Source organism: Staurois parvus, unplaced genomic scaffold (assembly GCF_062004578.1).
Source record: "Staurois parvus isolate SC_StPar_1 unplaced genomic scaffold, SC_StPar_1.0 ptg000384l, whole genome shotgun sequence".
Taxonomy (NCBI): domain Eukaryota; kingdom Metazoa; phylum Chordata; class Amphibia; order Anura; family Ranidae; genus Staurois; species Staurois parvus.
In genome coordinates this window covers 947,624-960,071 of record NW_028318180.1, presented here as the reverse complement: position 1 = coordinate 960,071, position 12,448 = coordinate 947,624, and the positions used below count along the sequence as shown (strand labels likewise).

Genomic DNA, 12,448 nt, shown 5'->3' with positions numbered 1-12,448 from the left:
ATTCCAGCAGGCAATGTTGACAGTACTGGTTGGGATTTCAGTGCAGAAAAAGCACTGTGCTGTCAGCTCAAACAGAGTTTGGAGAACAGTGGATTTCTGTACTTGCAGCATTTTCAAAGGGATACTTTAAGTAATATGCATGTATAATAGAGATGTAATGACTGTGTGTAATATGCAGTGTGTAGGGAGGTCAGAACTTCCTGCTCAAGTTCCTCTATTTTAAAAGGAAACTTGAATAATTACCTTCAGATGAGATAAGACTCCAAATTATATTTATTGCATATACATATATGGAGAATACAGTGTCAGCCCTTTCTGAATCCCGTCTTTCATAGAATCTTTCTCTGTTTATATAACCCATCTTATAAAAAAGAAACAAAATAGAAACATTCTAACATTTGGACCAAAGAGAACACTGTATCCCTCCTAACACACCACACACGCCTAACGGCACAATTCCAATCAAGATATGTGTTTTTGCAATGAACAACCTGAAATATATGAAGTTACAAAAACATAGACACAGCCATCTTGTGTGTGTGTGTGTATATATATATATATATATATATATATATATATATATATATATATATATATATATATATATATATATACGCACAGTACATAGATGGTTAGATGGAACTAGAGTTGGGGTTGAGCTATACAGAGGGGGCTTCCATGTATTTTGCTTTTAATCAAAACTTTCAGACAGTGTGCGTAGCTTTTTTTCTGGGTAGTTGGTAAGTGTGCCGAAAAAATTTTTTGTTTGTGAGGGTGGAGACTTTGTATATACTGTATTTTGTATCTATAATCCATGACCTACAATGTATGTTTATATTTTAATTTTATTAATATACCTTTTAATGGTTGTTTAGTTTTAGGCCACTGTTCAAAGCCACAGCAAAGTCATGAAAATGGGGAACTAGAAGGTCAGTGGAATGATGACATTTTTCCACCTGGGAAGGTAGCGACTTACACGTGTCGCCAAGGGTACAGCCAAGCTAGTCCTATTAAAAAGGCCTGTATTGAAGGTGAATGGATAACTATTTCTAAAGGACAGTGCATTCAAGGTAAGGTTTAAAAATATTTAAAAAGTATTAAAAATGGCATTCATCCAACATTCACCCAAAAATAAAAATGTTACTGGGCAGCATTAACCTTAAAACAAATTAATGTTAATTTGCGCCTCATCTGTCATTGAATGGAAAATGCTGCTTACTGCGACCTTTGTCCTTTTATGAAAAAGGTGAATATAGTATAGTATAACTGTTGTCAGCATTAAAAAAACAAATACAGGAAAGTCTAGAGTCTAGGATAGCAGTAAAAACTAGACAGGAGTTCAAATTTATCCCCACTCTATCTAAATAAAAATGTGGTGTTTTTAGTGGGGTTACCCAAAAGCAGGCTGTTCTGATAAACGGGGCCTTCTGAAACCACCTACCTCCCCCCACCTACTTTGCTTCCTTTCTGCTGCGTGGATATAAAAATAAGATAAAATAAAAGAAACAATATCCACGCTGACTGGTGATACAAAGCAGCTTATAAAAACCTATATAGAAACTAAAAATTTGAAGTGCAGCGCTAAACATATAGAAAAATAATTAAAACATATCCAAAAATTATTTTAAAAAAATGATGCAAAATATAAAATAAATGTCCGTGAGAACAATTGGTGCAAACCAAAATGGATTAAATTAAAAATGTGTTGAAATAATGTCCATCCACCACCATGAAAATGCTCTTGCATGTAGTAAAACAACTCCAATCTGCCATCACCATCTCCCAGTGAATTAAAAACTCACCAGAAATGATGGCTGCCACTACAACAGCATAAACACCCACATGTTTAAGCAGGAACACATATGTCTTGATGTGGAACTCTGTGAATGCGTGTCATTCTGTCTGGCAGGCTGTGGTGAAATAAAGCTCGCCAGGAGCAAAATATTCTTCCAATAGTGTAGTATTTATTAGATAATACTTGAATTTAAATAAATAAAGCCAAAAAGCATAAAACAAAACTGTCAGATTACACGAACAGCTTCTGCTGACCTGGCATCAGTCAGTGGCGTGACGTCATCACCGAAAACTCCTACTCGACGTGTTTCATCCAATCGAAGATTCTCAATTGAACAAAACATGTTGAGGAGGAGTTTTCAGTGCTGATGTCATGCCGCTGCGTAATCCCGAGTATTTACAGTCACATATATATGTTTCAGTCTTTAGAAACCATATGTCTCATGCACAGAGTCTCAACTCTGGGATGCTATTTAGGAACTCTGTTATGTTGACATAATTCTGTATGGTACCATTGTACTCATTTACTAAATTACCGCCTATTCAATGTTTTATGGCTATTATTCATCTATGTTCAATAAAGATTGATGTAACTTTTACTCATTTTGGTGATGCCTTTAAAGTCCCATCTAAGGATATTGTTTTCTCCTATATAATTCTTTTTGGAAAGTTTGCCGCCACAAGTTTTTGGAAAATAAGGAAAGAAAATGAAAATGTATTTTTTCTTTTCTATTTTTTATTTTTTCAGACAGTAAATGAGATCTGAAAAATATTAACCATGCCTCTTATTAAATTACTTGGAATGTCTACTTTCCAAAAAGGGGCCATTTGGGGGGGTTTGTGCTATCAGAACCTCTGAAATTGTGATAGGTAGTGGAGAAGTGAAATAAGGAAATTATGCACCTTAAGGCTTTCAAAGGGGTCATTTGATTTCACACAGATGTCAGATGGAGTAGCTATTCCTATGCAACCTTTGCATCCCAATTGACATATATATACATTTTAGTATGCTCCATGTGAACAAGACTTTAGAAGCGATATAGCAGGAATTTAAATAAAGTTATGTTGTGTTTTGCGTGCACTAATGATTTTAGTAAAAGCGTTTTGATGAACATTTGTGTAACTACTGCAGGACCTAAAAAAATCAGTAACATTCTTTTATCCTACAGGTCATGTGCTTTCAGAAAATGTATGGATTGAGGGGTCTTTTTAAATTCTGAAAGCTGTAAGTGCAAAATGGTAACCTCCAAATTTTGAAATTAGATTGTTTTTATTTACTTTTACCGCACTTTCTGTTCTCATCGTTTTATAAATAGGAGCTATTTAAACTTTACAAACATTTGTTATTTAATAACTCAGTACAGTTTTAGCTTTTATATTTAGTAGGAATTTAGCATGAATTTTGTAAATTTTGCCATGTATGTATCCACTAATAATGACTACTGCGGGGCCTAGTAGTAGCACATTTTTTTTATTCTACAGGTCATGTGCTTTCAGAAAATATATGATTTAAGGGGTGTTTTACAAATTCTGAAAGTTGCAAGTGAAAAATGATAACCTCAGATTTTTAGAGTAAATTTTTTTAATTACAGTTTTGCTTACCTTCCGTTTTCCCGTTTTCACAAAAAGGCGCAATTTAAAATTTGCAAGTATTAACTCAATACAGTTTTAACATTTATATTTAGCAAGAATGTTGTAAATTTTGCCATGTATGTATACAATAATGAATTTAGTGTATTTTTACATTTTTTTGAGAAACAATTGAGCAAATATCACAGGGGTTAAAAGGTCAGTAGTACCTTCCTTTTTATTCTACTGGTCCTATGTTTTCAGAAAATATATGGTTCGGAGGGGGGGGGGTCTTTTACAAACTCTGAAAGCTGTAAAAGAAAAAGAAAAAAATCAATGGAAAAATTGCAAAAATGACCTGGCCACCTGAGTTTAAAAGTGGAGCGCAGAGCGTGGCAGTGAAAGGGTTAAAGGGTGGCAAACTAGGGTGATAAAGAAGTTCCTTGATGAGTAGCACAAACAGGAACCAAAGCACTAATGTAACTTGATCTGCAGGGTGCATTTATTGCAGTCACGTAATAAACAATAATGATGGTGCAAGCTGATAGAGGGTCAGTCCAAAGGTGTCACATATAGTCCATTTTAAAATATCCAACAGACTCTAATAACTCTGTGTTAGTGGCAGCTATCGCAGAGATAAGCCAACTCTGTATTAGGAATATATAAGAGAGAAGTAAGCGCCATCTAAGTGCAGAAAGCTTACAAGCCTAATTGCACAAGTGTAATAAAACCGTACAAGACAGTATGTAAACCACGCGTGTAATAGAAGACTCTGTAATCCTTGTCCTGAAATGATCTGCCTGTGGCAATGGAGCAGCTGGGAGCAGCACACAGCAGCCAGGAGACGCCGCTCAGGATCCTGGAAGCAGCTCAGAACCAGCCTGTAATGCACACAGACACTGGGCAGAAGTGACATCAATGCAGGTCCGAAATTCCAGATGGGCAGAAACAGGCTACGCGCTGGGAGCCTACAGCTCCTTCTGATGACCTGACTTGATAATGGGGGAGCCATGACCTATATACCCGAGCAAAGGCATGGAGCAGAGTAATAGAGGAACCAGCAGTACCACAATTTTTACCCATGACAAATACAATAAAAAATTCATCATAATCAACTGGCATAGTACATAAATTGAATATGAAGCAATATAAATGGAAATATAGGTAAAGTAAAAGGCAATATAAACATATGACCAAGACATTAGTCCAAGATGGTGACCGGAGCGGCTGCATATACCACAGCTCCGGTCGCCTCCACAATCTCATCCACCCACTCACTCCCACCAGGGGGCAGCGGGCGTACAGCGGCTACCGGAGGTCTCCCCGACCCTCCCTGCACCTGGAGGGGGGAGCGGTGCCGCTCGAACCTCCCGCGACACGGCCCAGAACTCCGCTGCTGCGGCCTGCCACAATAAAGTCCGCCGGGCCCTGGATGCACCTCGAGAGGGGGAAGCGGTACCGCTTGAGCCTCCCACCGCACGGCCCAGAACTCTGACGCGGCGTCTGACCTGGATCGGCAAGGTCGCCCGCTAACCTGGCAGGGTCTGCCGCAACAAAGCCCGCTAATGAGCTGATCGGCACGGTCTCCCGCTAATAAGCTGCCGTCCGGGTAGCAGCGGGTGGGGGCTGGGCACTGGTGGTCTCCCCGACCCTACCTGCGCCTGGAGAAGGAGAGCGGTGTCACCTAGGCTTACCTCCAAGATGACTGTAGCTTGATTGCAACTATGCTACTACCCCCCCTGCACCGGCACCGGGCACCATAGATCCCCTGGGGCCAGTACTACCCTTGGCCACAAGATATTTAACTGAACTCAACCTATCCTGAACTTAAGCACGAGAACTCTAGCTGCAGGAAGATACAACAGCAAGATACTCTACTGCATGCTGGACTATCTGCAATCAAGCACCCTGGGAAACATTTCACCACACCTGACTGCCACTCCATATACCTTTTTAAAATGCCTCCTCTACTCCTCCTTTTCATATTCCTCTCCTGCGTTTCCAAAATCTCTTTTCTCAGTCCGTCTGCTCCACCCAAACAACTGTACATCTCACCTTCACTGCTTCCATCTCCCTACTGCTGCTCTCATAACCTCCTGTTGATACTCCACTCTCCTACTGACCCGAACGCCAGAACTGGTAGACATACGCGCTCATGTACATCCCGCTCCCATGCCACCTTTCTCACCCTTCTTCTTCTCCTAACCTCTGGGGATATCTCCCCTAACCCTGGTCCTCCACTACCTAGCACTACCCACACACAAGACATCCTCTTTCTTCCGTGCACTGCCGCAACCCCCTCAATCTACTATCTGTCCCCGTGCTCCCCAAAACCACCCTCCCATTTTCATGTGTACTCTGGAACGCCCGCTCGGTCTGCAACAAGCTCACCGCTATCCATGACCTCTTTGTCTCCCACTCCCTTAACCTTCTAGCAATCACCAAAACCTGGATCCAAGCAGCTGATTCTGCCTCCCCCGCAGCACTCTCCTATGGAGGTCTCATCTGGACCCACTCACCCAGACCCAGCGGTCGGAAAGGTGGTGGGGTTGGTATGCTCCTGTCACCACAGAGCACCTTCCAAGTCCTCCCAAACCCTCCCTCTCTATCCTTCTCTTCTTTCGAGACCCACTGCATCCGGCTATTCTCTCCAATCTCTCTGAGGATTGCAGTGATCTATCGGCCTCCTGGACCTGTGTCCCGCTTTCTTGACGCCTGGCTACCCTTCTTTCTCTCCTCTGAGCTACCCACTATCATCCTTGGAGACTTCAACATCCCTATCAACATCAATAACCCGGGTACATCCTAACTCTTCCACATAACCTCTTCTTTCGCACTTGCACAGTGTATACAGTCCACCACTCACTCCAACGGGAACACTCTAGACCTTGTCTTCTCTTATCTTTGCACTCCCTACAACCTCACAAACACCCCCTTCCCTCTCTCTGATCACAACCTCATCACCTTCTCTGTCTCCTCATCCTCAAACACCTATCCCTCCAAACAGCAAACAATCACCAGCAGAAACCTCCGTAACTTGAACCCTGCTCCCTTCCACTCTGCAGCTGACCAACTTTACGACAGTATCCATCATCTACAACAACTCGCTGTCAGACTCGCTTGCACCCCCAACAACACGAAGCATTAGGCCCCGACCGCTACAACCCTGGCAGACTGACCACACCAAAAATCTCAAATGACATAGTTGTGCGCTGGAGCGACAATGGCGTAAAACCAAATCCAAACAAGCATTGACCCGATATAAATCTGCCTTCCTAACATACACTTCCTCCCTTCACGCTGCCAAACAAGCCAACTTTGTTACCCTCATTAATACCTTCTCCTCCAGTCCTCGTCGGCTCTTCTCTACTTTTAACTGTCTACTTTCCCTGCCCCCACCTCCACCCAGTACCTCACTCACCGCCCTCGAGATTGCTGACCACTTCAAAAACAAGATTGCTGCAATTGGTAGGGACATCACCACTGCTCAGACTTCCACCCCACCTAACATTCCTCACACTAAAACCCCCTCAACACTTCGCTCTTTCGACCTCGCTACTACTGAATAGGTCACTTAGGTCTTCTCTGAAGCCCGCCTCACCACCTGCCCACTGGACCCTGTCCCCTCACATCTCCTATGGTCACCCTCCTCTTCCATCCTATGCTCCCTCACTCACATCTTCAATCTTTCCCTCTCTACTGGCACCTTCCCCTCCCCTCTAAAGCACGCACACATCACTCCCATACTTAAAAAACCCTCCCTGGACCCCACTGACCTGAACAACTTGAGACCCATCTCCCTACTGCCATTTACCTCTAAACTCCTACAGCACTTAGTCTATAATCGCCTGATCTCCCACCTTACTTACAACAACCTTCTTGATCCTCTACAGGCTGGCTTCCGCCCCCTACACTCCACTGAAACTGCCCTACTCAAACTCACCAACGACCTACTAACCGCCAAAACCAATGGCCATTATTCAGTACTCCTACTCCTCGACCTCTCTGCGGCTTTTGACATGGTTGACCACCCCCTCCTCCTCAAAAAACTACACTTTCTTGGCCTCAGAGACTCTGCTCTCTCCTGGATCTCCTCCTATCTATTACAGCGCTCCTTCAGTGTTACCTAAAACGCTGCCACCTCCTCTTCACTCCCTCTCTCTGTTGGGGTCCCTCAAGGTTCTGTCCTTGGTCCCCTTCTCTTCTCCATCTACACCTCCTCCTTTGGTCAATTGATAAATTCCCACAGCTTCAATTACCATCTCTATGCTGACGACTAGAGATGAGCGAATCGAACATGACGAAGTGGAATTCGTTCCGAAGATTTGGAAAAATTTGATTCGCGACGAATCCGAAGATTAGCAAACTTCGGATGCACGAATCTAATTTTCCCAAAAATGGCGGCGACATGTGTGGCGACGGAGAAAATGGACAGAGAAGATGGGGCGGGGATCTCTGGGAAGGCGCGCAGACAAGGCGCGCTGACCCATAATGCATTCATGACATGTGATCGCATTAGCCAATCAGCAGCCAGCCAGCACTGTGTAATGGTGGAGCTATAAATCGCGGCCATCTTAGAATTCTCCATTAACCTCCGGTCATTCAAGAGAGACAGACCTGTGTGTATTAAGGGACAGAGTTAGGGCCACAGAGACTTTAGGGCCACAGAATCGTTACTCAGGGACACAGAATCGTTACTCAGGGACACAGAATCGTTACTCAGGGACACAGAATCGTTACTCAGGGACACAGAATCGTTACTTAGGGCCACAGCTATCAAAGAATCGAAAATTTAAAGTGACATACACCCTTTTTTTTTTTGGTGGCTGTCGTGCACAGTTGGTGCTGCAGTTTGCCGATTGTGCAAAATAAACTGACTTTGTGCTTCACAACCACTATTGTACGTTCAAAGAGTTAAATCCATTTACACGCTGGCTGGCGGTAATATTTTTTGGGTGATTAGTGCATTCCAGTGACACAAACGTACAGTTTCCAGCCAACGGCAAGCTGCAATTGACCGATTGTGTACAATAAACTGACTTTCTGCTTCACAACCACTATTGTACGTTCAAAGAGTTAGATCCATTTACACGCCGGGTGGCGGTAATATTTTTTGGGTGATTAGTGCATTCCAGTGACATAAACGTACAGTTTCCAGCCAACGGCAAGCTGCAATTGACCGATTGTGCTAAATAAACTGACTTTCTGCTTCACAACCACTATTGTACGTTCAAAGAGTTAAATCCATTTACACGCCGGGTGGCGGTAATATTTTTTGGGTGATTAGTGCATTCCAGTGACAGAAACATACAGTTTCCAGCCAACGGCAAGCTGCAATTGACCGATTGTGTACAATAAACTGACTTTCTGCTTCACAACCACTATTGTACGTTCAAAGAGTTAGATCCATTTACACGCCGGGTGGCGGTAATATTTTTTGGGTGATTAGTGCATTCCAGTGACATAAACGTACAGTTTCCAGCCAACGGCAAGCTGCAATTGACCGATTGTGTACAATAAACTGACTTTCTGCTTCACAACCACTATTGTACGTTCAAAGAGTTAAATCCATTTACACGCCGGCTGGCGGTAATATTTTTTGGGTGATTAGTGCATTCCAGTGACATAAACGTACAGTTTCAAGCCAATGGCAAGCTGCAATTGACCGATTGTGTACAATAAACTGACTTTCTGCTTCACAACCACTATTGTACGTTCAAAGAGTTAAATCCATTTACACGCCGGCTGGCGGTAATATTTTTTGGGTGATTAGTGCATTCCAGTGACATAAACGTACAGTTTCCAGCCAGCGGCAAGCTGCAATTGACCGATTGTGCTAAATAAACTGACTTTCTGCTTCACAACCACTATTGTACGTTCAAAGAGTTAGATCCATTTACACGCCGGGTGGCGGTAATATTTTTTGGGTGATTAGTGCATTCCAGTGACATAAACGTACAGTTTCCAGCCAACGGCAAGCTGCAATTGACCGATTGTGTACAATAAACTGACTTTCTGCTTCACAACCACTATTGTACGTTCAAAGAGTTAAATCCATTTACACGCTGGGTGGCGGTAATAATTTTTGGGTGATTAGTGCATTCCAGTGACATAAACGTACAGTTTCCAGCCAACGGCAAGCTGCAATTGACCGATTGTGCTAAATAAACAGACTTTCTGCTTCACAACCACTATTGTACATTCAAAGAGTTAAATCCATATACACGCCGGGTGGCGGTAATATTTTTTGGGTGATTAGTGCATTCCAGTGACAGAAACGTACAGTTTCCAGCCAACGGCAAGCTGCAATTGACCGATTGTGTACAATAAACTGACTTTCTGCTTCACAACCACCATTGTACGTTCAAAGAGTTAGATCCATTTACACGCCGGGTGGCGGTAATATTTTTTGGGTGATTAGTGCATTCCAGTGACATAAACGTACAGTTTCCAGCCAACGGCAAGCTACAATTGACCGATTGTGCTAAATAAACTGACTTTCTGCTTCACAACCACTATTGTACGTTCAAAGAGTTAAATCCATTTACACGCCGGCTGGCGGTAATATTTTTTGGGTGATTAGTGCATTCCAGTGACAGAAACGTACAGTTTCCAGCCAACGGCAAGCTGCAATTGACCGATTGTGTACAATAAACTGACTTTCTGCTTCACAACCACCATTGTACGTTCAAAGAGTTAGATCCATTTACACGCCGGGTGGCGGTAATATTTTTTGGGTGATTAGTGCATTCCAGTGACATAAACGTACAGTTTCCAGCCAACGGCAAGCTACAATTGACCGATTGTGCTAAATAAACTGACTTTCTGCTTCACAACCACTATTGTACGTTCAAAGAGTTAAATCCATTTACACGCCGGCTGGCGGTAATATTTTTTGGGTGATTAGTGCATTCCAGTGACATAAACGTACAGTTTCCAGCCAACGGCAAGCTACAATTGACCGATTGTGCTAAATAAACTGACTTTCTGCTTCACAACCACTATTGTACGTTCAAAGAGTTAAATCCATTTACACGCCGGCTGGCGGTAATATTTTTTGGGTGATTAGTGCATTCCAGTGACAGAAACGTACAGTTTCCAGCCAACGGCAAGCTGCAATTGACCGATTGTGTACAATAAACTGACTTTCTGCTTCACAACCACCATTGTACGTTCAAAGAGTTAGATCCATTTACACGCCGGGTGGCGGTAATATTTTTTGGGTGATTAGTGCATTCCAGTGACATAAACGTACAGTTTCCAGCCAACGGCAAGCTACAATTGACCGATTGTGCTAAATAAACTGACTTTCTGCTTCACAACCACTATTGTACGTTCAAAGAGTTAAATCCATTTACACGCCGGCTGGCGGTAATATTTTTTGGGTGATTAGTGCATTCCAGTGACAGAAACGTACAGTTTCCAGCCAACGGCAAGCTGCAATTGACCGATTGTGTAAAATAAACTGACTTTCTGCTTCACAACCACTATTGTACGTTCAAAGAGTTAGATCCATTTACACGCCGGGTGGCGGTAATATTTTTTGGGTGATTAGTGCATTCCAGTGACATAAACGTACAGTTTCCAGCCAACGGCAAGCTGCAATTGACCGATTGTGCTAAATAAACTGACTTTCTGCTTCACAACCACTATTGTACGTTCAAAGAGTTAGATCCATTTACACGCCGGGTGGCGGTAATATTTTTTGGGTGATTAGTGCATTCCAGTGACATAAACGTACAGTTTCCAGCCAACGGCAAGCTGCAATTGACCGATTGTGCTAAATAAACTGACTTTCTGCTTCACAACCACTATTGTACGTTCAAAGAGTTAAATCCATTTACACGCCGGCTGGCGGTAATATTTTTTGGGTGATTAGTGTATTCCAGTGACATAAACGTACAGTTTCCAGCCAACGGCAAGCTGCAATTGACCGATTGTGCTAAATAAACTGACTTTCTGCTTCACAACCACTATTGTACGTTCAAAGAGTTAGATCCATTTACACGCCGGGTGGCGGTAATATTTTTTGGGTGATTAGTGCATTCCAGTGACATAAACGTACAGTTTCCAGCCAACGGCAAGCTGCAATTGACCGATTGTGCTAAATAAACTGACTTTCTGCTTCACAACCACTATTGTACGTTCAAAGAGTTAAATCCATTTACACGCCGGGTGGCAGTAATATTTTTTGGGTGATTAGTGCATTCCAGTGACATAAACGTACAGTTTCCAGCCAACGGCAAGCTGCAATTGACCGATTGTGTACAATAAACTGACTTTCTGCTTCACAACCACCATTGTACGTTCAAAGAGTTAGATCCATTTACACGCCGGGTGGCGGTAATATTTTTTGGGTGATTAGTGCTTTCCAGTGACATAAACGTACAGTTTCCAGCCAACGGCAAGCTGCAATTGACCGATTGTGCTAAATAAACTGACTTTCTGCTTCACAACCACTATTGTACGTTCAAAGAGTTAAATCCATTTACACGCCGGGTGGCAGTAATATTTTTTGGGTGATTAGTGCATTCCAGTGACATAAACGTACAGTTTCCAGCCAACGGCAAGCTGCAATTGACCGATTGTGTACAATAAACTGACTTTTTGCTTCACAACCACTATTGTACGTTCAAAGAGTTAGATCCATTTACACGCCGGGTGGCGGTAATATTTTTTGGGTGATTAGTGCATTCCAGTGACATAAACGTACAGTTTCCAGCCAACAGCAAGCTGCAATTGACCGATTGTGTACAATAAACTGACTTTCTGCTTCACAACCACCATTGTACGTTCAAAGAGTTAGATCCATTTACACGCCGGGTGGCGGTAATATTTTTTGGGTGATTAGTGCATTCCAGTGACATAAACGTACAGTTTCCAGCCAACGGCAAGCTGCAATTGACCGATTGTGCTAAATAAACTGACTTTCTGCTTCACAACCACCATTGTACGTTCAAAGAGTTAGATCCATTTACACGCCGGGTGGCGGTAATATTTTTTGGGTGATTAGTGTATTCCAGTGACATAAACGTACAGTTTCCAGCCAACGGCAAGCTGCAATTGACCGATTGTGCTAAATAAA

General features: G+C 42.7%; 1 protein-coding gene across 1 annotated transcript in view; it reads left to right on the top strand.

Moving 5' to 3' along the window:
* Positions 1-12,448, top strand: part of LOC149455903 (complement factor H-like) — a 746,405-nt gene that overhangs the window by 114,146 nt on the left and 619,811 nt on the right. Inside the window, exon 3 of the mRNA XM_089685749.1 lies at positions 876-1,070. Coding sequence (XP_089541875.1) covers positions 876-1,070 — 195 coding nt within the window. The remainder of the gene's footprint in view (positions 1-875; positions 1,071-12,448) is intronic.